The sequence below is a fragment of the Trachymyrmex septentrionalis genome, unplaced genomic scaffold (assembly GCF_001594115.1).
Source record: "Trachymyrmex septentrionalis isolate Tsep2-gDNA-1 unplaced genomic scaffold, Tsep1.0 scaffold87, whole genome shotgun sequence".
Classification (NCBI taxonomy): domain Eukaryota; kingdom Metazoa; phylum Arthropoda; class Insecta; order Hymenoptera; family Formicidae; genus Trachymyrmex; species Trachymyrmex septentrionalis.
In genome coordinates this window covers 349,057-375,344 of record NW_017306059.1, presented here as the reverse complement: position 1 = coordinate 375,344, position 26,288 = coordinate 349,057, and the positions used below count along the sequence as shown (strand labels likewise).

The 26,288-nt window shown below is 35.3% G+C and overlaps 3 protein-coding genes across 6 annotated transcripts in view; 2 read left to right on the top strand and 1 right to left on the bottom strand.

Annotated features, from left to right (window-relative positions):
- Positions 1–819: 819 nt before the first annotated feature.
- On the top strand, positions 820–2,863 carry LOC108755463 (protein yippee-like 5). The gene is made up of 2 exons (XM_018498477.1): positions 820–1,246; positions 2,186–2,863. The coding sequence occupies exons 1-2, from the start codon at positions 1,086–1,088 to the stop codon at positions 2,382–2,384; spliced, it is 360 nt and encodes a 119-aa protein (XP_018353979.1). The 5' UTR covers positions 820–1,085; the 3' UTR covers positions 2,385–2,863.
- A 2,033-nt stretch (positions 2,864–4,896) lies between these two features.
- Positions 4,897–10,110, top strand: LOC108755462 (protein Smaug homolog 1). 2 transcript variants are annotated; one of them, XM_018498476.1, is made up of 9 exons: positions 4,897–5,092; positions 6,685–7,011; positions 7,131–7,449; positions 7,555–7,799; positions 7,877–7,987; positions 8,148–8,522; positions 8,614–8,773; positions 8,889–9,153; positions 9,232–10,110. In XM_018498476.1, the coding sequence occupies exons 2-9, from the start codon at positions 6,798–6,800 to the stop codon at positions 9,397–9,399; spliced, it is 1,857 nt and encodes a 618-aa protein (XP_018353978.1). In that variant the 5' UTR covers positions 4,897–5,092; positions 6,685–6,797; the 3' UTR covers positions 9,400–10,110. The 2 variants fall into 2 exon arrangements, with proteins under 2 accessions (XP_018353978.1, XP_018353977.1); XM_018498475.1 differs by having other exon boundaries at positions 6,682–7,011.
- A 7,808-nt stretch (positions 10,111–17,918) lies between these two features.
- Positions 17,919–26,288, bottom strand: part of LOC108755438 (arf-GAP with SH3 domain, ANK repeat and PH domain-containing protein 1) — a 55,392-nt gene continuing 47,022 nt past the window's right edge. Inside the window, exons 5-17 of one of the 3 annotated variants that reach the window (XM_018498435.1) lie at positions 25,775–25,860; positions 25,416–25,572; positions 24,775–25,039; positions 24,443–24,670; positions 23,714–23,936; positions 23,421–23,601; positions 23,009–23,284; positions 22,700–22,819; positions 22,398–22,608; positions 21,975–22,262; positions 21,725–21,888; positions 20,174–20,242; positions 17,919–18,770 (exon numbers count right to left, since the gene is read on the bottom strand). In XM_018498435.1, the coding sequence (XP_018353937.1) occupies positions 18,558–18,770; positions 20,174–20,242; positions 21,725–21,888; positions 21,975–22,262; positions 22,398–22,608; positions 22,700–22,819; positions 23,009–23,284; positions 23,421–23,601; positions 23,714–23,936; positions 24,443–24,670; positions 24,775–25,039; positions 25,416–25,572; positions 25,775–25,860 (2,481 nt within the window). In that variant the 3' untranslated portion in view covers positions 17,919–18,557. The remainder of the gene's footprint in view (positions 18,771–20,173; positions 20,243–21,724; positions 21,889–21,974; positions 22,263–22,397; positions 22,609–22,699; positions 22,820–23,008; positions 23,285–23,420; positions 23,602–23,713; positions 23,937–24,442; positions 24,671–24,774; positions 25,040–25,415; positions 25,573–25,774; positions 25,861–26,288) is intronic. The other 2 variants (XM_018498437.1, XM_018498436.1) reach the window with 2 other exon arrangements.

Genomic DNA, 26,288 nt, shown 5'->3' with positions numbered 1-26,288 from the left:
TATATATATCCATATTGAATATCTATTTTATAAATATAGCATTATTTATCTTGTCGTAGTAAACCAAGTTGCGTAATCGTAATTGATGTAAATTATACAAAATCGACGAAACATATAATAACAAAAATTGTTAATTGATTTAATAACTTTGATAAATACTTAAATTTTAATAAAAATTTTTTATATGGAATCCAATCTATTTTTATAGATTTAAAATACGGATTTGGATGGATTGAAAATTTCTAATCCATTTCAATCTATTTTCATTTGCTGGAGAAGCATAAACCAGACAATAGTCAGTTTTTATTTTAAGACTATCTTAAGGAATGTCTTCAGATGCTAATACAGCTTTGATTGGTTCATCTTAAAATTGTTACGTAGACTTAAAACGATCTTAAATATAAGATCCAGGGCTCGATTGTGTATCTTAAAATGAGGTGAAAATTACAAAAGTGAACAATGATTACTAGATATTGACCAATTAAATTATGAATATTCTAGTGAATTTGATTACTTTTATAATTTTCACCTTATTTCAAGATACACAATCGATCCCCTGACTATGAATACAGGCAGAAAGAAACCTGAATCTTTATTAATTGATAGATTTTTAGTTATTTCAGCGATTTATTTCTATCAGAAGCACCGCAAAAAAATGGACATTGTTGTGTAGTTTACATTCACTTCTTCAGAGGGCAGTAGTGCGCGGCACTACTTTGCGGTTACAGGAAAAGGTTCTCACGTCTTCTCTCAGGTTTCTGCTTGTATCTTTTATCACTCGTTATCGTGCTCTGGTAGTTCCGTCTCTATACATATTCCGATGATCCACGGCATATCATATAAACATTTCTCCCATTTCAGCTAACTCCAGCTCTACTGTTAGTATACATTGGCAATATACGTCACGCATACGCGATCCAACACAAATAACAAAGAGAGATCAGTTGGATCAGTATGGCAGCATTGACAGTTGTGTAATTTTTGTTTTTCTACGACATCGATTCGTCCAGATAAATAAACGTTGCCCGATCGCGGATCGATCGCAGACAGATCGTTGCAGGTCATTGCATCAGCTGTTTTTCGAAATGGGAGTGATATTCCTCGAACATATCGGTGGCAGTCGCCTATTCTCCTGCGCTTCTTGCGACACCAATCTCACCAATAGGTCACAACTCGTGAGCACACGTTTCACGGGTGCCACGGGACGTGCATTTCTCTTCAGTAAAGTCGTCAACCTGAATTATAGGTGCGTCTGTTCATTTGTTGTATATCAGATCCTTACTAGAAAATGAATTTTCTCGAATGATTTATGTTTTTGTATTCAAACTTTCAAGGTCTGCCGTTATGAAATATTTGTTAGTTTGTATTCTTTTCGACTATTGTGTGTTCCTGTCAAATTGAATATGCACCATTTATTTTTTCTATTTTTTCTTCTCTAACGGAAAGAAAGAGGAAAAATGAAAGGTCTGTTTTTTTTTCTACCTGAATTTCTATTCAAGAAATTCAGGTAAAAGGAATGGTCTGTATTTTCTTTATCTGAATGTCTGTGCAAGAAATAGATAAAAGGAATAGATCTCTTTCAAGATCTATTATAAAATATTTGTTAAATTACTTTTTTTTTAGGTACTTTCCCTTTGATAACACAAGTCATTCTGTTTTTTGATGCTCCCTAGTAAGAGATAATATAGTACAACGATCATTTCATATTGACATTAGCAAACTACAAGAATTAATACAAGAATTGTAGTACAAATCTCTTATTGGAAAGTACCATATTAGTCATCGAATGCCAAGAAAAGTAGAATTTGTTGATTGCAGTTATCAGACTACGGTTTTCTGCCATAGAGATTACAATTTTTACATGAATCTTTGGTTCTTTTTTTTATATTTTTTGAAAGAACGCATTACAATACAGTAATAATTTTGAAAATAGGTAATCTTCAGCAAGATAAATAAAATTTCTGGTTTTTGAAGCTGGAGAAAATTGATAACTGTTGTGTTGACTTGTGTTACTAAATGGAAAGCATACTTTGATTGTTTTTTTTCTGTGTAGTTTTTTCTTTTGTATATTTTATAGTCGAATCAAATATATATTAAAAAATATAAATAATATATTCAATTGAATATAAAATTCATATGATATCCATCATACGTCTATCATTTAACTCTATGATATGATGTACAGCGAGGTTCAGGATAGAGTGATGCTGACGGGTCGCCACATGGTTCGAGACGTCAGCTGCAAAAACTGTGATGCTAAGCTTGGGTGGGTGTACGAATTCGCAACAGACGAGCAACAACGGTACAAGGAAGGTCGTGTTATCCTGGAGCGAGCTCTTGTCACAGAGAGCGACGGATTGACGGAGCATAATGTTCAACAATAATAATTTAATATTTAATATCAAGTAGCATTTAATATATTAAATATAATAAGAAACAATCTAACATAGAGACTCTATAAGTTATAGTAATATTTAATCTTGTCAATTACAAAAGATTGTTGGTTAGTATCCGACTTGTTTGTGCGTAAGCAAGTATTGCCAACATTACTTTCTTGTGATAAGAGACATTCAACATTTTCGTGAATATGGCATGGTTCCTATTTCGTAAAAAGAAATTTCTCGGATTCTTTATTTTGTCATCCTCTTAGATTTACGTCTACATTTTTCACATTAGATCCTATTCACGATAATTGTTGAATCTATAAAAATGTAAACATCATTGGTATTTTCTTGTAGATGGAACATTAATAAACTGACCTCTGTGGCAAATATGTTTGTCAAGAAAATTAAGAAAACGTGAGTATACACAATTTAGTGAGCGTGTATCATTGTAAGTGCAATATAGATACAATTGAACATGATCATGTAGCTTTATTTATATCCTTTCAATAAACAGACAGAAATTGACAGAAGCAACAATGTACATACTTGCGTAGAATTGGCGCTAGACGCGATTGAGGTATTTAAGTTCTTTCTTTTTATACACGTTTCCATTATTGATTAACTTTAATCTCAGTTCAATTTTTTTACCTTTTTCTAATTCTTAAAACTATAAAAAGATGAAAAGTAAGTTAAACTGAAATTAAAGTTAATCTATATATAGAAAGAGGTATTAGCTGAATTTTTTTCATGACTCATTGAAGAAAAAAAAAGAAGAAAAATTAACGATGCAAGAAATTTAGTTAAAAAGAACATGTCTTTAAATTTCTTTTGGTGAAAATTAAAATAAATCCTTAAGAAATATTAAATTCTCTCACAGGTATAAATTGAGAAGATACATAAAGACTTTCAAAATCTCATGAAATTCACGTTTTGAAAATTTCGAATACTTTCCAAAGAAATAAAGGTCGTGTTCAACATTTAGACGTGTAAACATAAAACGTAACAACGAAAAGAAGTGTTCAGATATAGCAATAAATATGAGACTTTGAACTTACAAACTTAGTAATATTACGGAAGCGTTTACTTTGTACTTTAGATAAGCGGATAATGATTCTATACAGAGAACAAAAATAAAATTATATTTCTTAATCTTAAAAGATTTAGAGAACGATAAAAGGCCATGACAAGTGATAGATACACGAAATGTTTTCATGATAAATTTTTTTTAATCGCGTTGACTTCCCAATTAACAAATAATCAGTGAGGAGATTAACAGTATTTCCGTTCCCAATTTATCGCCAGTTTCAACATTACTATAATACATATCGAATATAATGCATATCGAATGCACACATTTGCTTTTATAATTTTCTAATGTACTGAATAAATAAATTTTGTATAATTTTCGTATCTAATCGATTTTCTAAATTTGTTGAGTTCTATTTTAATTCTTATCATATTATAATGTATAAATAAATACAAGGGTTCCGTCATCATTTTATACTTTGTTATCATGTCTAATTATTAAATAAGAAAATCGAAATATGTACGACAAAAATGAATAACTAAAAAAGTATACAAGGATACATTTATTAATTAAATACACAAAAATGTAGTTTCTTTTAATAAATTATATATTTATATTATTATATAACTCGGATAATTAATAAATTTTTTACCTGCTTTTTTAGTCATTTATTTTTATCGTACATGTTTTAATTCTCTTATTTAATAGTCAGACATGGTAACAAAGTATAAAATGATGATAAAAACTCTTGTATCTCCATACGATGTAATACTATAAGAAATAAGAATGTGCATTAAAAAATGCAAGGTTGCGTGACTTTTTAAAATGAATTTTAATTCTTTTTATAACCAGTCTAGTTTCCATAAATTCTTACATGAATTAATATTAATGTATAAAATTATACAATTGGAAGATAGTGATTATATTACTTATTTTGTTTGTATCATTATTCAGTTCTTTTTTTTTTTTTAATACTTTAAATAAATAAAATCAATCACTATCTTTCAGTAAATTAATTTTAAATTGGTCAATATTAGATTGAATTTTTGTAAGAAAACTGAAAACAATTCTGGCAAGATAATCCTATCGAAGTTACCAATCTTCCTTCACATAAGTTAATAAAGACAGAATGAAAAAAAAATGTTAGGAATGTTAAGAATGTTTATGCGAAAGTCGGTTTGTCTCGTCTGAAACTTTCAACAATTTTTTTGCTTCCAAATAATTCTTGTGATGCACAACTATGGTAAATTCAATCATCGTGATGCCACTTGCCAATGTCAGCGAGATAATAGCGAACGATTCCGGAATGAAGCTGCGCGCGGTCGACGCACCCGAGAGAGACAAACGAACCGCGCCCGCAGACGCATTGTGATTGGTCCATCGCCCTGCGTCCCGTGACATAGCGACGCCACCAATCCGCAGCCAGCAAGACGCCGCGCCATGAGCGAAGCCAAGCGGATGGCTATGTATAATTCTGACAATACTGACTGGCATCACTGCGAAGTGCGATAGACTAGAGAGCAGTGTGGTCACGTAGTCCTATCGCGCCGCATGGTGGATGGACGTTACTCTCGTTCGGTCACCGGAAAAAAATGCTGTAAATTTGTGCGTCGTCGCCGTAGCACCGAAGCGGAAGGAGCGCGTGCCAGCGGAGATTATTCCTCGTCGGATCACTTTTACGGTAATTATCGTGTGCACTTGATCGCAAGAGTATTCGCGAAGAAGTAAAACGAGGCGAAAGAGAGGAGACTCGTGCTTGTCCGACGACATCGGCGCACCGACCCACTGAAGTGAGCGGCATATCGCAATCCGTTTCATATCGAGGGATGCATCCCTCTGCGACGAGAGAGCGTAGCTTCGCAGTTGGCGGATCGCCCTTATCTCGCGTCATCGTCGCCGATATCGTTTCTATCCATCGAGATCCATCCGTCGATCGATCTCTCTCGATCTTTCCCGGTGGGGGGGGGGAGGGGATCTCCGTCCTTCCTTGTTTTCGTCTCTTCGTTCTCCGTCCCCGCCCCCGCCAACGTGTATACGTTTCGCATCGCCGTGTCTCTCTCTCTCTCTCGTAATCTGTCTCGCCCCTTTACCGGTTTCTCTCCGCTTCTCTCTTTCTCGCTGGTCCTCGCTTGTGACGTCGAACGCGCACAACTCACGCAGGCACGTTCTGGACACGTATGCGCATACCTACATACGGGACGCGCGACGTTGACAAGGGCGAACACTGATGGAGAATCTTGGGACGCCGGGGATGTGAATTTTCTGCGTAGTTTCCGCAAACGGGATCGTAGAAATCTCCGGGAGGCGATGCCGATATTTTTCAGCAGCGAAATAATAAGATAAAAAGAAAAAGGAGACATCTTATCGGCTTTCCCTCTCGTGAGGCGCCGCTCCTCTTCCCCCTCCCGCACCACGTCGCCTGGTCTCGCGCGCGCGAGATGCCATTGCACCGCCGAACGGATCGCAGCAGGAAAGGCTATAAATACACACGCATCGCGCGCGGGGTAAACAAACTTGACCTCAGCGGAATTCTCTTATCGGTGTACAGTAGGCGAGCGGTTTTGAGGTTATGTATCGCGACCACGTCCTTCGAATTCGACGCGTTGCAGAGACGGCGATAAGTCCCGGCCGGTGCCTAAGTGCGCGACAAGGTAAACCTGCTGCGAGCAGAAAACATGTTATAACGGAATATTTACCATTATATCCGTTTTCTCAAGGATTACTCGTTCCTTCGCTCGGCGATCAAGGGAAAACTCCGCGGACTTGTCGATAGTTCGAACGAGCAACGGTACCACAACGTGCCTCGTTTGACATACCGGATGACGCTTCGTTATCTAATTCCGCCACACGACTGTTAAAATGAGCTTTTTAATCGCTTAAGATAAATTCAGTTTTAGAATTTTTAAGATATATATTTATTGCGATTTGTATATCGTTTTTTGTGAGATTTCGTAGTTGTACTTATATCTTTTTTAAAATTTTAGGATAAAAGGTTTGAACTTCTTTATTTTGCTAGATAAATAAATTAATTAATGTTTGTGTTTGTACACTTTTGGTCTCCAAACTGGAAAGCCAATATTGATTGAATATGTATTAAAATAAAATCCTTTTACATTTCCTTTATAAAATAATGTTTACATCTAATACTACTTTGTAACATAATAATAATAATAATTGACTGTTTATGTGTGTTCTGTTTCTTATAAAAACATGACTTACAGGTAGGTGATTTAATAGAATGACATGTTTCGATTCCTTTTGTTTTTGTAGCAGAATACTGACATTGGTCAGCTACTTGAAGGCTGTGAGCACGATTGCTGTGCGTTTGGCTTGAGCAGTGGTTGAAACGCTACTGCATTGCAAGAGAAATTTGTAGGAGATTCAAAATGAAGTGGACATCTGCTACTCCCTTCAATGAGCAAGTGGGCGAACTCACTCGTGTGTTCTCTCAGTGGAACGAATGTGAACAGACTGTTGTTCTTTATGCGCTGTTGCGTATTATACCTGCTGTACAGGCAAGGTTTCTCTCGCAGGCGATAGAACACTCATTGCACTCTGTGGCAGAATTAGATACCAAGGAAATAAATGCCAATAATCCAAGTAATTATCACGTTTACGTTTTATACTCAAGAACAACTTTAAGCATGATTTTAATGAGATGTACTTCACATATCATACTTGTAGAGCAAATATGTTAATAATAAAATATTTTATTATAGGTTACATCAATTCATTGTCAGCAGAATCAACAGAGATTGCGATTAATCAACTCTTGACACATCTGCCTTTATTAAAGCCTGGGAATGTAGAGTGCAAAAAGAGTTATCTGGTAGCGATACCAGAATTAGTAAACCATTGTGTAAGTACGGGACAATATACAGAACAAACGCAGCAGCTTTTGAGCTACACTCTGATCCATCCTGCCATAAATGGTCAAGACAGACGTCTTTTAACTCAATGGCTCAGAGACTTGGAAGATCGTATCAGTAGTACACCACCCATTACTGGTTTTGAAGATTATCCGAATGCTGCGATGAGGTGAATTAAATTGAAATAATATGATATTATAATGATTGACTTATATATATATATATTTTCATATCTGTAATATGGTTCTAAATTCGAATTTTCTATTATTATAAGATGGGAGAATCCATGGCAGAGGAATTCCAAACATCACAATGATCAGTCAAATTCGTTTAATACACAACTGGGCGGCACGTTTAATTTACATTTTCCCACATCGGTTAACCGTCAACGTCGTTCGAATAGTTTGACACCACCCGTTGCGCCGCCGCATCATCTCGAAATTGTGGATCGTACCAATAACACAAACTCTTCATCTAGACACAAGCCGCGCAGCTTTAGTGTTTCCGGAGATCACGCCAGTAATTTTTAATTATATTTCATATACAGATAAATTTATACTGTATCCGCGCATTTCTTTAAATAAATCGTCTTTTAGGCAATATTATTGGTTTGGGTCCACTGAGCCCACAGGGTTCCTGTGCGAGTAGCGGTAGCGAGGGTCGTTTGGATGATGCTTCGAATCGTTCACTCGCGAGTGGCATGAGAGGTATAGAAATGATATTAATACTGTCAATCGATAGTATATGAGATCACCCGAACATCTTTGAAATTATAGTCTTAATTATGTTTTTCAGAGTCTTCTCTAACTAATTATATTTCTTTACAGATCAGAACATCGATATCTAATTATAAATTATTCTTTTTAGACGTACAATTATGGCTTAAAACGTTACGACTTCATAAATACAGTTACCTGTTTGCTACTATGAATTATGAGGATATGCTGCAATTAACGGAAGATCAATTAGCGGAACAAGGAGTTACAAAAGGTGCTAGACACAAGCTGGCTCTGTCTATCGCTAAACTACAACAGCGATACAATACACTGTTAAATCTAGAAAAGGGTCTAGTGCAACCTAGTGCTCGCGACGGTATGCAAAACACTTCATTCTCACAGGGACCATCACTGCTTCTTAATACAATGGAAGAACTTAAAACGATTCTTGCCACTCCTATGAAGCCGAGTCAAGAGAATGATCCACAAGATATTCCTGCGCAGTTTACAAAAGTACTTGGAAAACGTATGTATAAATTAAGTAGTGTGATGATTCCAATTTTATCAAAACTTTGTTAGAGTAATTGAAAACGTTATTGTATGGTTTTTCTTTTTAGTGTGCAGTAGATTGGCTTTGGAAAGCGTTGAGGATGGTATTTTGTGTACGTACATCAACATTTTAGAAAAAGTGTTGCAGCACGATTGTTTCACCTCGAATCAGAAGGAGAAAGTGCAGCAGTGGCGCAGTAGACTTGGAAATCCGCGACCAACTCCAAAGTAAGTCGAAATATATGTCTTCGTTAATATAAAATGTTTAGAGAAATATTTAGAGTAAATTGATGAGTACTGTGTAAATGTGTGGTAACTTTCGACCTAATAGATATAATTTTAGATGGCAACATAATTACGGATATAATAATAGAAGATATGGGAATCCACAACAGCACAGAAAGCCAAGTTTGAATATGAATCATATTCATAATAACCACACACATAGCAATCAGTTTATGATTGCTTCGCATAGAAACAGTATATCTACACCATATTTACAAAATAATCAGAATCAGAATCATAACATGAATAGTATGAATACGAATAACTTGCGCGCGGTGCATACAACCGAGAAGAGACCTAGTTTACAAGAGACCAGCTTGCAGGTAAAAAAGAATTTTCTATTAAAAATCTGTAAAATACATTCTGTTTATTAATACAACGACTTTGATTTTATTTTATAGCAATTGCAGAAAACATTGCAACGTGCTTATAGCGCGCCACGTGATCATTTCGTGGGCCACTCTGCTAATGGAGTGAACGAGACGACGGAACCGGAAATCAATTCTCGCTTGGAATCCCTCTGCTTGAGAATGACTGAGCAAGCGATCGGTGGGTTCGGCGAGGCCTAATCTTCCATATTTGCGTTCTGAGATTATAAGTAAGTCCCATTTTAAATCCTTTTCGGATTTTTGACTCCGAAAACTGAGGGAAATTCTGTTCGCCAAAACGCGAGTCATCTCTATCTCGCGCTCGCTCGTGTTTTGGCAAACCATGTTTGAGTCATTGTTTTAAAGTGATATTGCAATGGAGATGACACATTTTTTTGGTGTGCAAATACCTGCGTGTACACACATTTATGCTTTAATATCCTAACCAAATGGAAAAAAAATGTCCGAAACGTGCGACATTATTGAGAGAGAGAGATATAAAGATAGGTTTCTTTTTTCGAAGATTGAATACTTACACATAATACGCATACAAATTATTTTTTATTAACGTCCGATGCAATTGTATTATTTAATTGACAGAATTTGGCAAGCCAAATGCTAGAAAGATAGAGTCTTTCCTCGATTGTTTGCTGCAACCATATATATAAAGATATTATATAAGAAAAAGTATATATATATATACACGCATATAATAAGGTTTTATGAGGCAGAAAGAAAGGAATTTTTAATCATAAAATACGAGGAAAGAAAGATGGAAAAGATGACATTACATCACCATGCGATGTTCTGCAATATTATTTTTTGTGTTATCCATTTTACGAAATGGAATTCGTCTGATTTTAAGCGCTGCGGAGACGTTATAGTAACGTAATTGTAATTCATTTTTAATAACTGGACTGATTTTACTTCTTTTTATTATATTGCTATATTATTATTATTATTAATATTATATTTTTACTATTATTACTATCACTATTACTAGCGCTACTATTGCTCCTACTATTATCGCTACTACTATCATTACCATTCTATCACTATTACTACTATTTCCACTACTATCACTCTCACTACTGTTACACTATCGCTCTTTACTATTACTATACTCCGTCTAGGGAATGAGCATACTTAAAGGATTGCCGCTTTGTCGCATAAGTTAATTCGCGCATAAAATTTTAAAACTTAATCTCAACTGTACTGAGAAGTACGTATGGCGGCGTGTATGCTTTGTAGTTTGCGCACAGATCTCGTGATTTTTCAATTTGGTTGACGGATTTCACCTCATTTTTCTTTTTTTCTTATTTTTTTTAATGATAAACTACTAAACGCAACTAAATATACAATAATAAGATATTAAGGGCCTTACGTGAAAGATGAGCAAACGTATGAGGTGTAGAAATTTGATATTATAACGTAGCAGCGAAATTCGAGGGAGGTAGACTGGCGCTGTACGTATTATGGCGCGACATCGAAATCTGTGGCTTTAAATTATAAGCATACATCGTATCTAATCTATTTAGCATGTGTTAAAGTAGCGTCGCGAGTAATGTAGCATAATATTTTTTCGTGCAAGCAGAAAATTAAATTTATTAAATTGCATAACGCTAGTAAATAATAATCGATTAACCGTGAAATAAGAAAAAAAAATATATAACGAAAGACTGAATAATTCACGCGCCATGATCCGTCGATTTAGATTATCTGGATGCTTCACTGTCCCTTCCGTTCGTATGGATATCGTGCGCGCGTGAATAGAATAATTGGAGAAGACTGTGAAGATGGAAAAACTTGTCAAAATAATTAAGAATTAGCGAGCGCGCGAGACAGAAAATAAGAGCGAAAGAGATTAAAAAAAAAATGAGCGAGAGCGAGTACCGAGGTTGAAGAAGATGAAACTAGTTAATTAGTATATATTATATTAGTGATTATTGTAACAATTATATTCTGCTAGAGGATAATACGTGTAAGATCGCGCGGTGATTTCTCGAATCCAGGAGTATCCTGCTAGAATAAAGCTAAGAACTGTCTATATTTAGTAATAACCGTACACACACTGAAGGGATGACCATACTTAATCATTATTTCGTTTCACATACGCGATACCTTTTACTTGATCAGCGGCAATAGCAGCATCACCAAAACTGTATCCGATCGGTTATATATACATATATATTGCGAAGGATGAAACTCCACGAATTCCAAGAGAGAGATGATCAAAAGCTAGTCAAACGTTTCTAATTTCTACCAGTTAATCTGTATAGTTAATTAATTGTACATTAAATCTACACACATTACCAGAATTAGGATGACACTTGAAAGAAAACACATACAATCCACATCTTACACACATACGCATAGACAGGTATACACACATTCGCACTCGTGCGCGCACACACAGACACTCATACATATTCGTCACGTTGTACACGCAATAAGTAAAGCGATTCGAGCGAGAACGCATGAAAAAGCTCAAAGACTGCTCCTAAGCGACATCAGGAATTTCATTCAGCGTAGAATTACTACTTATATATTTCATCTAATTGAAGCGCAGCATCTAATCTCCAACTGAAAAAGGCAGGACCTGAACTATATAAAGGATGCAAAGAGATTTTATCCGCATATACATATAGCGATCAGAGCTAAGGGAAGGAAAAAAAGAAAGGGAAAAAAGGGGGAAAAAAATTGTAATCCTGCCGAGGATCGGATCCTGCCGCCGCTACGTTAATTTTCTGCCGATCGATCATTAATCTATTGTCATTGTTGTTTATGGTAAGCTTTATGGAATAGCGTAAACATATGTACTTAGTACTTTGCACAAGATCCTCTGTCAGGATCGATAGACGCCTTGCTCAAAATTAACTATCGGCGGCGGTTTGTTTCGTGATTTTCGAAAGGCGCGAAGACTGGCGATGCGCGCGAATGAGTGAAAACGAACGGATAAACAAATTGACGAGATGTTAATTCAGCTGAATCGTTTAATCGCAAAGTGGAGAATCACAAGGAGAATAATGTGTATCCTATGTGTAGGAACACTTCGAGTAATTCTGAAAGAAGCGTTTTCTTAGTATAAGATAGATGTTAATAAATGTAAAATGCATGTTTTGCATTATGTAGTTACTAAAAAAATTTAAAAATTTGTAACAGTTACTGAAATAATGGACGCGAATATTAACGAAGTTCATAAAAAGGTAACACGAAGTTTTTCCATTTTAAAGAGTGTACTTACATATTAATGGAATAATTCACTTCGTATCGATGCGATATCCAATTTCTATTAGTATGTAAATACTAATGATTTTTAACTCCTTGCGATTTTCCAGTTCGCGGTTATTTATATATGCGCGTGTGCACATTTTATTTGCTTGACTCGTTACATTCATTTCGGGTTCTCTGGCTATCCTTTTAATTTGGATAGCGGTAAAATGTACCACGTTTGCCGCGTTCTCTGTTATCCGCTCGTTGACCTCTGTTCAGGATAGGCGAAAGTAGGATAAACGAATGATATGTACGGGTTGAAAATTTTCGCGGATTATTCTTTGGCCGGACACTTACAGTGACCATCAGTGACTGCTTAGGAATTGCGCTACTGATGTAATTACAATAGTAGTAGTAGTAGGCTATTTGGAATGATTTTTCTTGATTGCGATTTCGAGGACAAGACGATGTGAGTTTCCGGCTGAAGATATTCACGAGACCCAGTAGCAAATGGTAATTAGATCCGATGTGGATAAGTATAGGACCGATGTGTCGTAGTGACTGATTTACTTTAAAGAAAGCGCGTCGCGCGACCGGAAAGCACGCCGCAGGACGCTTTTTTTCTTGTACGCGAGGGGTCTCGCACCTCTCGCTGGAGTACTAGTGTTCACGTTTTGCCGCAGCTTCTCCGGATAATATTAGATAAGTCGTAATAAGACCCTTCGTCAGATTGCTAACTGGGATACATTAGTCACATAAGTAAGCTGGGCAACTTGTAAAAATGCAATTTTTGTACTGTTATAAAAAGTTAAATAGACGAGGGTACACTGACGTTGTAGCGTGAAAGAACATTTTTCAATAAAAGATTTTTCATACGCATACATCGCGTACTCCGACTATTAATATTAAGCCTGTATACAAATCAAACGAGAGAATTGATTTTCAAGTAGAAATCAGTTCCAAAACGTTATCTCTTGTTCTATTATCTTATTACAAGAAATAATATCTATTTTAAGAACTTAATATCTTGAATATAATTTGACGAAAGAATAAACATTAATCTTTTCCAATTCCAAGACATTACTGAAAAAGAAGGTATTACTGTCAGATATTTCAATCATAAGATAATAACAAAAATTGATATTTCATTATTTCTTATATTAGCTACATTTAACTAAGAATGTTTCATTTATTTAATAGATCAGATGTGTAAAAAGAAAGAAAAACATGTGATTGTGATTTTATAGTTCTCTAAACAGCATTTATTTTCTTCTTTTGTTACATTTCTGAAGTCGCGTCCCATCCGAGGACGTTGTGCACAATTTTAACGGTGAAAGATAATATTAAACGTCGATACAATGTCATCGTTCCGTGTAATATATAAATATTTAGACCTGTGTCGGCGACAAACGCGTACGCCGAATCTAGAATCGTGTGATTTTGTTCGATCGACTTGTGTGTGTGTGTCATCATTTCTCCATTCCCTACCCACCATCTCTAACGGAATGGCTACGTACATACGCAGGGATTGAATATATTAATGTATTTTCTTATCGATGTAAGGTTGTTGAAATATCGGATACGAGTACAAAACGATTTCTGTGATAACGAGGCGTGATTACATTCACGAATTCATCTTCTTTTTCGAACTCTAAATCATTTATACAATATAAAGGATCGATCAAACAATAGAAATATCTAAAGATTCTTGAAATTTTGAATATCCAAATTTTTATAGTGATTGAGAATTAATTAATTAATGTTAGAAAAAAAAAAGTTAATATTGATTAGAGATTTTTCATTCAGAATTCTACCTATAATATAGAAGTAAGTAGAGAAAGAGAATTTAATTAATCACAGTGGTAGTACAACATATTAGATTTTGCTCGACTTTGCTGTTCGTACCAAACATTTGAAGAACCTTTTTTCGTTTCTATACACTCACGCGTTCCGTCTAATACGAAATGGCTACAAAATAATAATAAATACTTACAGTCTATCTAACGACTACTCTTAAGTTTGAAATGCAAAGGATCAATCGTCGCTTAAATCGTACAGTTAAATAGACAATATCCACATACTTAAAGTTAGATCGTAATTTAATATATATGTTCGGTATAATATAAACATCGATTTATCTCACTTTCTCTCTTCATCATGCATACACATGCAACACGGGCGCGTAAATTCTACCTTTTATCTATACACATATTTACACAGATCGACGATACGTTTTTCTGTTACGAACGCAGATCAACATGACACTGTTAATGCGATGAAATTCATGAATTCCAAAGACAACGAGATGAAAAACCACTTAATCTAATATTAAATAGTTTATAGCTAAACATGTTTTTCCTTTATTATAGATTCTGCACATTGAAGTTATTGTGGTGAGATGAGATGCAACTTCAATATGTCGCTTTTGACTATACTACTATCGTATCGTCCGTTAGGCGAGCTTTTACCTATTTTATCGCGTTGACTTAAAAACAGAATTGTGTCAAACCGAGACTATTTTCTGTAATTTACAGTTATATATTGTATTTAAGATGTCTATAGAAATTTCTATCAAACGATTTTCAGGATAACAATCTTATCTTGTTTAAACGAGATAAGGTTTTGACTGGGCATTGGTGTTCATATTATTCCTATGTAAGTATCGTCGAAACATTTTTCGAAGATGATTAAGAGGGAACAGAAAATGCTAAGAGTGCACACTCGCTGAAGAATTTTCATTATAAATTTCCAACCCAGTAATTCGAATTTAAAAATTCGGTAATATACTGTCTATACTGTATTTTATATTATTTTTAGGCAATAACAGGTAATATATACTTCTCTTCAAAGCAGAACAATTTTTTCATAAAAGTGAATCTATCTTTATGGAAAAATCGCTTTCGTAACGGCACCTTTAGCCTTCTCCATTTTCTCTTACGGATCCTATATTATAAATATCGCGAACTATGAGATGATTAATTTTTTAAAAAATTATCAATAAGACTATATTTTTTTATGCGAAAATGATAAAATACAGTAAAAAAAAAGAAACGGTTACTCTTCACAAAGAAACGTATGCATACATCTACATAAATAAAATGATTTAGATATACTTTTTACTTTTACGAATAAAATCCAAAAATATTCGAAACTTCTAACAGCAACGTTTTTGAATGACGAAGTATGTGTGTTGCATACTTAAATCAAACAATTACATTTAGGAGATAGTGTGTCACAGTTAATAACTTGCAGCGGTATACTCTAGTTTTTTCGTCTATGTACAAAGCCTTATAATAATCGTAAGGAAAACAGTACAGTTTCAATTTAATCACTCGTGCTATCTAAGCACAGCAATACACCACCATCCATATAATATTATACAAGGAACACACGCCGATCACTGTTACTCAACGTGGTGATTTGCGGAACCATTTTATCAATCGGCAGCAATATGTAATTATGTTGTTAAAATTAAGTATCACTTTTGCTGCAACTTTCCCCGTACCGTTCGGAAATGATTTTATCGGTAAACGCTGTAAATGACTAAAATGGTTCCGCAAACATTCCTTTGTTAACGGTTTCCTGCTTTTGCAAAATCCTCTTTGGTCTCGTACATTCAAATAGAATATTGATAATACAACGCGACATGAGGAATTCTACTTGTCGCGTTACATTACACGTTTTCGTCATATTTCATAGCACGCTTGGCGACTAACAATCGGATCGAGCCCCATATTCTATTTGAGGATCGACTAATATGTAATATGGCATTACAGAACGAAAAAAAAAAATATACACATAGTCGTACGTAACGACATTCTCAAATCGAGTACGCTAATAATACTTGTCATGCAATATCAGTGTAACATTTTGTGTTCGATGACCGCTAAAATTCGCATCCCGCATTTTGTCCCCCTATGCTAAATTTAATCATCTCCCCGCTCTGCTAAAGGCTACGGTTTGCATTCGTACATTCTCACATTCAACGCCAAATGTGGTCGTTTGATTTTGAGATTTATTTGTCTCGTTACGAAGGTCACATTTAACAGTTTAACAGTCCTTAGAATCAATATTTCGCGCTAAATACGAAATATAAATACGGGCTCTATGCACCGCGAGTTCGTCTATCTTTAGATTAAATCCGTTATTGGCAGTACAGAAAAAAGAAGTGTGCGCCAGATCAATAGAAACGATGAAACACCAAAACCGTGCATATTTTTTCTTTCTATTTCCAGCGCAATCGCCAGAATTACATAGAATTTCCTAAACACTGTGGTATGATTACCAAAAACTCATATCCCTCTAATCCGCATTCGAGAGTCTCTACTTTTTAAAATTTTATATAGCTATATTTATTATTAAATATTTATTATTTTCTCTGTTTATAGATATTTGTTTGTATATGTTCTTTTTGGGCGTTCTGCAGATAAGCCGAATGCTTTGGATAAAATCTATATATCTCTATGTTAATTATTTGGTATGGAAAATGTCATTTGTCTCACAATTTGTTCATAAATGTGTTATTTTATAGTACTAATAATTTACTTTGAAATATAATATATATATCACATTTTTTTAGCGTCGCGGTATCAAGAATCATCCTCAATTTCAATCTTAACATCAGTTGCTGCAACGCGCGACGTATTTTTGCCAACGTCATCCTCGACGTCATACTTTGTTAGCCGGATTTTTATCTTGCAACTAGATTATGAACAATTATGTACCATATATAATATGAGTTAGACGAATACACATATAAGATTTCTCTACATATAAACTCTTCAGATACAACATTCTTCGACAAACGCCGGAAATCCGCATCGCAGCGTTTGTTACAATCAGTTTTTTCCCCTTTCAAAAAAGATATCTCACTTTCGAGAGAGAAAAGATAAACCACGCTGAGTTATCGTGCTTGGATGACGAGACAAAATTCCGAGTATTTATTATCGACTGTAATATTCAACATATCTTTGAAAGTCTCGATATGATTGTCATCCAGCCTAAGACACTAATACTTGGCTAAACATCATTTTTCAAAAATCACGCAGTTAACATAATCAACATATATATTGATTATAGCCCAGTGCAAAATCTTCGAGGTATATATTGATTTTTTGAATTAAAAAAAGTAAATTGAAATCTATTTTCTAATTTCCTTGGAACATAAAGATGCATTGATGATTATATATGACAAAAAAGTGAATGAAAAATAATTTTAATTTTAAAAAGCATTTGAGCGGTTTAAAAGAATCGTTTGCAAAGTACCATAGGATCGAATACCATTGCATCAGCAAAAATAATTCTGCAATAGATAAAAATTTTAGAATTCTTTTAATGTTTTAATAAGCTACGGAATGATAAAACTTCGACTTGCACATAATTAAATTATTGAAAGTAATTAATATCAATAATAACATAACTTTAATACATATCGCTTTTTGTGTCTAATTATATATTTTGACATAATATAAAATTTTATTATTTTATATAATTAATTATTTCCACAGTCATTCAAAAACAACGTAGCAATCGTTCATACATTCACGATCGAATCAACACCAAAATTCCTCTCTCATTTCCCTCTTTTCCTTCTTTGCTTCTCCTCACTTCATTGCACTGAGTCTCTCATAGCCTCCAATCCACGGAAGACAATGCGCTCCCGATTCACATCCGGGACGTGACAAATCATTTACTATTTTATATAGATAAATAAATTTTCCTCCATATAAAAAAAAAATAAGAATCTATTCTCTCAGAGTAAACACATAAATTCGTGCTTTTGAAATCAAAGGAAATGATTTATGCTGCTACTATATTTGATTTTCTAAAGCATTTACTCCTCTCATAAGTGTAAAATTGCTTGTGTTGATGCACTTTCATCTTATAAATATCAACTTTCTTAGGGAACATGAAAAATAAGAGACTCAAGATGCGGATTAAACTCTTTACTCGATAACGGCACTCATCCAAAGTTTCTTCCTTTGGATACTCATTTGAATGCTTCAACTCTAAAGAGACGGTTGAAAGATGGCTTGAACGCTTCATTCTTTCGGTTTCCTGAGCCAGTTTCTACGGCCGAGACTGGCAATGCTCATCGAACTGGCAGTGCTAGTGACGCTCGCCAACGAGTTTAGGCTTACCGAATGTTAATCTTGTAGCATGTGTACGAAACTAATCGGAAACATGCCTCGCCGTTCCGGCGCCCGTTCTAACGCGCCTTCCATCCAGTTATCATCATCGGTCTGCTCATTTGTCACGATGATGACCTCACCCTCACGGAATGACAGTTCGTCTTCGTTGTCGGCCTCGCAATCGTACAGGGCCCGGCAGCGTCGCAGGCCACTCAAAGTCGACGTTGGCTGGAGATAGAATAAAAAAGTCATTCGTGGAATCGACAAATACCGTAACGTGCATGTTTCGACCGTCTGGCAGAAGCAAGCACTTTTATTGCTCGTATTATTACGAGACGATAAGCTTAAGAACGTTTGTTCTTCAAAAGTTAAGAGAACATTGGAAATTCTAGAATTATTACAAATTCACAGGGGTGTGAGTTATACATAATAATAATACATTAATTAACCATTATTTTACATTAATTAATCATTATTTTAATTTATTTTATTTATTTTACTCCTTATTTAATTGATGTATTTTCATTTTTTTTTTACAAAATCGAAAGAAAAAATGAAAAATGAACTGTTGTGAAAGCAAATTATAATAAGCACTAGAATATATGTAAGAAAAATTAAGTTTTATTCGGGTACAAGAATTGAAAATGAATAATTTTTTAAGAGTATATTTTGATATTCCTCCGATGAAGTATGCTGTAACTAGAATTTCCAATATGAGACACTGATATCATGCTAGTTATATGCCTTTTAATATCCGAATAGCTTAGAGCTTAGAATAAGAGAATTAAAAGGGGAAGTGTCTCACAAGTCAGAAGAAGTAGCATAATGCGATCAAATATCAACAAACATAAATTCACTCGGGAAAATTCATGCGAGGATCAGTATTTACACTTATACTTTATATCAGTTTTTAAAATATTAGTTATATTATATGTTAATAATAGTGATTCATTGAAAATACATAGTTTTTTACAAGTCAAACGTAGTTTAATTATTAAAATAGAATCGAGAAATGTAAATGTTAGTTGCGCTGTTTCGCAGTGATGAATCTGATTATGGAGTTACATGTCTTGAAAAATTTATAATATTTATGTATTATTATAATCGAATACATTAATTTTATTTATCTCAACAGATAAAGATTGATTTGATTGTGATTAAAATGGCAATGAGATCTAATGTAAGTGATTATTTATATATGGAAATAATATATTTAAAGCCTCGACGTTGTGAGCTCCATAAATGATGATACGAACGGCACGTCTGATCATGCAAAGCACTGTTACACTTGAAAGTATCGTTGGCAAGTGAAGATAGAGAAGAATATGGATTCTTATCATATTCAGATTTATTATTAATTATATATATTGTAATATGATGTGATACGATTACAATCTTTTTTCTTCAAAAAACTTTTCTATTATATATATACATAGAGTACAATTTAATTAATTAATCAATATATTGTACAGATAATAATTATGTAGATATCATGCTTTAATATGATTAATAATACGTGAAACTATCCTTACGTATATACATATAAGTATTACGATATGTATAAAATGGTAAGCTTGTTTACAAGTGGTTTCAAGTGTAACATGCTGTAATGTGGGATGGCTGATGTTTACCAGATTCAGATTTGGGAGCAAAGATGAAGGCTCTTCGGCGTAGCTCTCTAGCCTGGACCGGTCCCTTCGCTGTACCAACAATGGTTAATGACAAACCATAAAGCACTGATCTTGAAACGCATGCATTCTCTACATATCCACCGTAAATACACACGATTATGTTTATCTTGAACTAGATCGTAGCAAACTAGCTGCTATTTAATCTGCGATAAATTGATATATTCTGCAGTTTTTCTCCATTAAATGATTTTATCTCGACAAATGTTTTGTGATATACTACTACTTTCAATATTCAAATGATTTCTCTTTTAAAATATAACGATAATTAATTAACTGTTTAAAGGTATTAATAGTTTTGCTATAAAGATATTAATATTTTTAGGACTTAATTTTCATAAAGTTTATACTGAAAATAATTGTTTATTATGACGTAAAATGGAAATGAATGGAATGGCTGGAATAATATAATGAAATTTGATAATATATTATTACATATACTGACAATTAATAGATAAGGATTACGGCAATATACAACATATCCTGGTATGATAATGTAATGAACTGTAAAAAGGTAACAAATATGTCAATGTGCGTGACGTATGGTTAGTATAATAATGCAAAATGCTCAAGCCCGCACGAATGAATCGAATGAAAACTATACTACGAAGGAGAACATAATGGTACAATCTGATTAGTTACACTTTTTCCTCTACTGTGTTAGTATAACGGCAACTATCTGATTGAATGTGTGTGTGCGAATAGATAAGATGTGAGACAATAGGATATTCATCGATGTCACTCGTTAGGCAGAGAGATGATGTAATATCGATTCCAATAATTATGCCGGAGGTGGCTCCGTTCGAAGATAAACTAGAGAATGATGATTTCAAATGAACGAGACCTTTGCATATCCGAGATATAATTTTGTAACTCTCATATGGAGGTTTTTTAAAATCTTAGTTTTATTAAAACATTACAATTGGTGGGACCTTTTATTTATTATTATATTTAAGATTATTTCTAAATAATGTTTTTTTATCAAAGTATTGTAATTATTAAAATTCATTTCCTAGGATTCCATCTTTATCAAAATACATTTGTTAGCATCTTGTATTTGCTAAAATACTATAAAAATTTGTATGTACTATAATTTTATATTTTATAAATAAAGGTTAATATGCAAAGCACTCGTTTAATTTGAATCTCCTTACGAATTATATCATTTCGCATATATAATACAGTTCTAAATAAACTACTCAAAGCTTCATCAGCTCTAGAATCCCCAAAACAGTAAGACGCTTGTAGTAAGAATATAGGAAGACTTTGTACGCTATGTTTCATTAGCGTACTTTCAGTAAGAACATTTAACTTTCAACGCTATCAACACATTCTATCTTTGTATAAAATGACGCATTAGCGCTGAAAGCACTCCCGGAACACAGCCTTTTTTTAACAAAAAAAAGTAAGTATATGAAAATAAAATCTTCCCTAATCTCCCTACAAAATCTCAAAATTTTTGTTGAAGCGATCGTTAATTTAAATGTGACTTACCTTTCGCGGTGGAGGAATAGGGTTGCCCAGACCGTGATCTGAACACATCGAACTCAGGGATTCGCTGCTGCGTCCGTTGCTTAGTCTAGTCGTTATACCGGATGGAGCTGGAGGTGGTGGATTTCGCGGTCTCTGTAGCGTCGAGCTGTTCGTCTTATCCATACCTGTATTTAGAAAGTGAGATGTAAGTATTGACATTGATAATCAAAATATCGAAGTTTCTCCTGCGAAATTTATTTATCGAATGTACCGTGTCCGATTGACGAGTCGCCACTCGGTGATCTCTTATGATGTTGACTATTTAGTGTATTCAACGTATGCGGTAGAGTGTGTAAAGTGTGGCCAGCTAAAATCGGTTCGCTGGTCGTACGACTGTGCGTCGACGTAGCCAACGTGGCCGACGAAGGTAGCGTACCGTAGTGCGACGACGGCAGGCCGCTCGCGACGGAGTTTCCACCCGGCGGCGGCGGCGGCGCAACCCGCTTCTTCAGTGAGCCGTGGATGTTCAATGAAATGTCCGGCGCCATGGGAGTGGGTACTGTGAGATTCGCATGATCAAGATAGTAAAAAATATGAAAAGATAATGAAAATTCAGTTATTTGAATTAGCACACTTGGCAGATTTATCGTGCAATGCGAGAAGTGTAAAAGTGCAAGTCTTTAGTCCAGCTTACCAGGCACAGGTTTTCTCGACTGCGGCGGTGGCGGTGGAGGCATTTGCTGACGGTTCGTCGAGGCACTCGGAGAAGATCCGCTCTGGAGGCTGTCACAAGTGCTGCTCCGACTGCGCAACGTTACTGGCGAGTCACCCGATCCCGTACCGCCACCTCCGGCATATGACGGCGGTCTACTACGTGATTTTTTCTCAGGCGTCAAACATCCATTCTACAAGGAGAATGCATATTCATGAATATAAATGTAAGTAGTTATATGCAAATATAAATTTGAGAGTATCGAGATATGTTAATATACTCACTCTGTCTTCTATTATCGTTTCGTCATCGGAGAAGTCCGTAGAACCCTCATCGTGAGAAAGATTCCAGTCAATATTAACATTATCAAATAATGTTTTCTGTCTTTGGAGAGCATGGCTGAGCTGAAAAAATTTATTGACATTTTTGTATGTGACTCTTGAAAGCATAAGGAATTATTTTAATCTTGATCGAACAAAGATTATAGAAAATTATTTTAAAAAAATCATATAGAGCAATAAAAATTCGTGTTTATTAGAAAATTATTTGAGGAAAGGATACTAAATAATAAGAAATATGATTTGTTGAATTACCAGTTCTTTGCACGTATGATGTCCCATTTCCTGTGCAATATCCAATGGTGTCTTATCCTGCTTGTTTCGCTGCGAAGGATCCGCGCCAGCTCGTAGAAGCAACTTCATCGCTTCCGCTCTGTCGTGTCGCGCGGAAAGATGCAATGCCGTTTCTCCGTCGATCGTTATTCTGTCAATACCGCCGCTCGGCATATTTTGCACCAGGAAATCCACGATATGCAGACTGCTCCCCATTTCGCGCAGAATGGCTAAGTGTAACGCAGTTTCGCCTACGTCCTGAAATAGATATTGATTTCTTAGAATCTCTTACTGTATTAACATAATTGAGAGAGTATTTCTCACAATTTTCTCGGATATAAGAAAACTATATAATGTAAAACTATATAATGAAAAACTATATATAATGCCTCACCGATGTTGGCAATGGCGCAGCCAGATCCACGTTTTCGGCATAAACCTGCAGAAGTTGCTGCAGGTCACGGTTATTAACGGCATGTTCTAAATCGGAAAGTAGATCACGCTCATCCGCACACGTGTTCATCACGTATCTCTTGTCCACGTACTTGGCGCGTATGAACTCGTATCTCTCCTCCCTAAATGTCAGGAAATAAATGTGAAAATACGCAAAGTGAAAGTATGGGAATGCCTGTAAACGTCGAGTGCGAGTACGCGGATGAATTCTTAGAAAATCGCGAATTCGCTCACATTGTCGACGTCGGCGACGGCTTGAGATTGTGACGCAACGTCGCCTCCATCACCTCATTGAACGCCTGATTTGTCATGTGCCGCGCAAGCAACAGCTGAGCGGTACCGACGTTATCCAACGTCAGGGATTGTATCCGCGATATATGCACGCCCAAGTCCCGATGGATGCCGCTGCACTCTATGCATACTATTATGCCGAAGTTCGTCGACAGCCACGTGGCGTCTGAAAAGGAGACACAATTGTCGTTCGATAACAAAACGCTTTCGTGAGAAACTGGAGCACAAGCCAAGTTGCTATTTCTCGTCTGGCTTTGTCACGCGGAAATATCTACAACAATGCCCGGCCAGCGAACCGGGTGAACATTCATGCTACTTGATGACATAATGCACAAATGTGCTTTCAGTGGCCTTTCGGGAATCTCTGTTAAATCTGTATTTATTTAATTTAATAGACTTTATTAATTTAACAAGAAATAAATTATCATATTTTGCCATAATTGAAAGTAACAGCTGTCTAATTATTATTAGGATTTATTAGAATTTGATAAAAAATTTAGTTAATATATAATAAATAAAAATAAATAATAAATTAGAAAGTCAATTTCTCTTATCTCATAATATGCAAATTTAACGAAGAAATCGTTTTAGTTGCGCGTTAAGTATAACGGACAGATTTGGCACGCGTCAGAGAAGAACTGGCCACTAAATGGTCCACAATATTCATGTTACCGTTCTGCGAGGAGCAATCACAGCACTGATCGTTTCCGGGTAATCGCATAACGCATCGTATAACAGCCTGTTGCAGCTCTACGAGGCTAGGATTGCCGCTGCCGGCCTCCGCCTTGCCACTCGCATCGAACGCTCGCAACAGGGCGCGTTCCTTACAATTCACGAGAACTGACATCCACGCACGCTGGTCTGCCTCGTCCTCCGCTTGAAAGTGGTATGTCCTATTGTCTGAAATCGAAACAATGACATTATTACGCGGCGTCCGTTCATTGTGAAGAAACGACGAATGGCGTCTCTTGGAAGTTCGCTCATATATCAAGCGTAACACTTACAACTTATGAGATCGAAGCCTCGCTTGTCGTCCGGTACTAACTTAATCTGGCAGGTCAATAGGTTCACTCTGGTGGGCGGCTTATTCTCGTCCGCGTGGCAGATATCAAGGTAACCTTCCGCCTGCACGGCGCATCGCCTCTTTTGCCAGACTCGCCTCATCTTGCCCTCGCTCTTCTTCAGCAGGTGGCCGGAGCGCGTGACGCCGTGTTGCTTGTCGCCCTGCAGCTGGTGTAGCGAGTAACCCACGTTTGCGTTTGCGTTTAGCTGCAAGCCACGTAAGATTTATAGTTTAAGATTTATGCATAGTGTCGTTTAATATTTATGTGCAACATAAAATGCAATATAAAGTGAAACGACTAAGATAATCCAAAAGTTGATGAGATTCTTAAGTACAAGGCGGCAAAGCTAAATTTAAGATAAACATATCAGCAAAGTTTTAGTATTTAATTTTTTATGAAGCAGGCTACTGTAACTAAATAAGATAATGTTAAAAAAGAAATACTATTGTTGTATCATCAATATGATAAACGAAAATGAAGAAGCAACGATACTAATTAAAGACTATTAGATTTATTCTCATCGCGCTTTCCGTAACAAATTGATCTTGGAAGAAAGGTCTAGCTTGTTTCAATAGCTTTACCTCTTTGTCACATCCGGAGCTTCTAAGAAGACTCCTAAGTTCCGTTAGTCGTCTTCGTTCTTCATCCTGCGTCTGTCTGATTTTTTGCAACTTTACGCTCAAGTCGGCTACGTACGAGCCGAAATGCTCAATAGTCTTCAAGCCGTCCTGAAAGTAACTAAAATCCCGAATATGTAAAAACGCTAGAAAATTGAATTGAGATCACTTTTAGATTACTCTTCAACCCTTACTATGTTCCATAAATTGAAGCTTCAGAAAAATAAATATTTACTATATGATAACTTAAAATCAATTTGACATAATAATGAATTCACAACGTAAATAATATCAATTAAAGGATTAACTGCGTTTATACCCACTTTGTTTGCGCGTGATAATATTCGACTAGATGCTGCAACAATTCGATACCCTTCTTCGTTTTGATCTCATTCACTTTGATCAGATACTGTAAGCAAACACAAACAGCAATGATCAGCAATTCTGCCTTCTCTACCTCGATCAAATATGTTTTTTTATCGAGCGTATCGTAAAAGTACAAATACAGGGTGTGCGGGAACTGTCGCCACTCCTTTAATCTATAGAATCTCCCTAAGGAGATCGGACTCCACCCATTTTTAGCGAGCAAATTTTAGTATTAAGCACTCTATTAACTGGATCCCAAATTACAGTTCATTTTAAATTATATATTTGTTTTTTATGTTATACAAAAAATTACAGTACAAAATTACATTTTATATTATAACAGTTAATTTTTTTTTTAAATATTTAATTTAATTTGATAAAAAGTTTTTAATTGGACATAATTTGAGAGTATCTCAAATATTTTGAGTTGAAAGAGAGAGAGAGAGAGAGAGAGAGAGAGAGAGAGAGAAA

What these genes read in the sequence shown, in the direction of transcription:
- LOC108755462 (XM_018498476.1), top strand. Translation starts at nt 6,798, where the DNA reads ATGAAGTGGACATCTGCTACTCCCTTCAATGAGCAAGTGGGCGAACTC. An exon ending in ACTCGCGAGTGGCATGAGAG is followed by an intron (nt 7,988 to 8,147) that starts GTATAGAAATGA and finishes TATTCTTTTTAG; the next exon opens with ACGTACAATTATGGCTTAAA. An exon ending in TACAAGAGACCAGCTTGCAG is followed by an intron (nt 9,154 to 9,231) that starts GTAAAAAAGAAT and finishes TTTATTTTATAG; the next exon opens with CAATTGCAGAAAACATTGCA.
- LOC108755463 (XM_018498477.1), top strand. Translation starts at nt 1,086, where the DNA reads ATGGGAGTGATATTCCTCGAACATATCGGTGGCAGTCGCCTATTCTCC. An exon ending in GTCGTCAACCTGAATTATAG is followed by an intron (nt 1,247 to 2,185) that starts GTGCGTCTGTTC and finishes TATGATGTACAG; the next exon opens with CGAGGTTCAGGATAGAGTGA.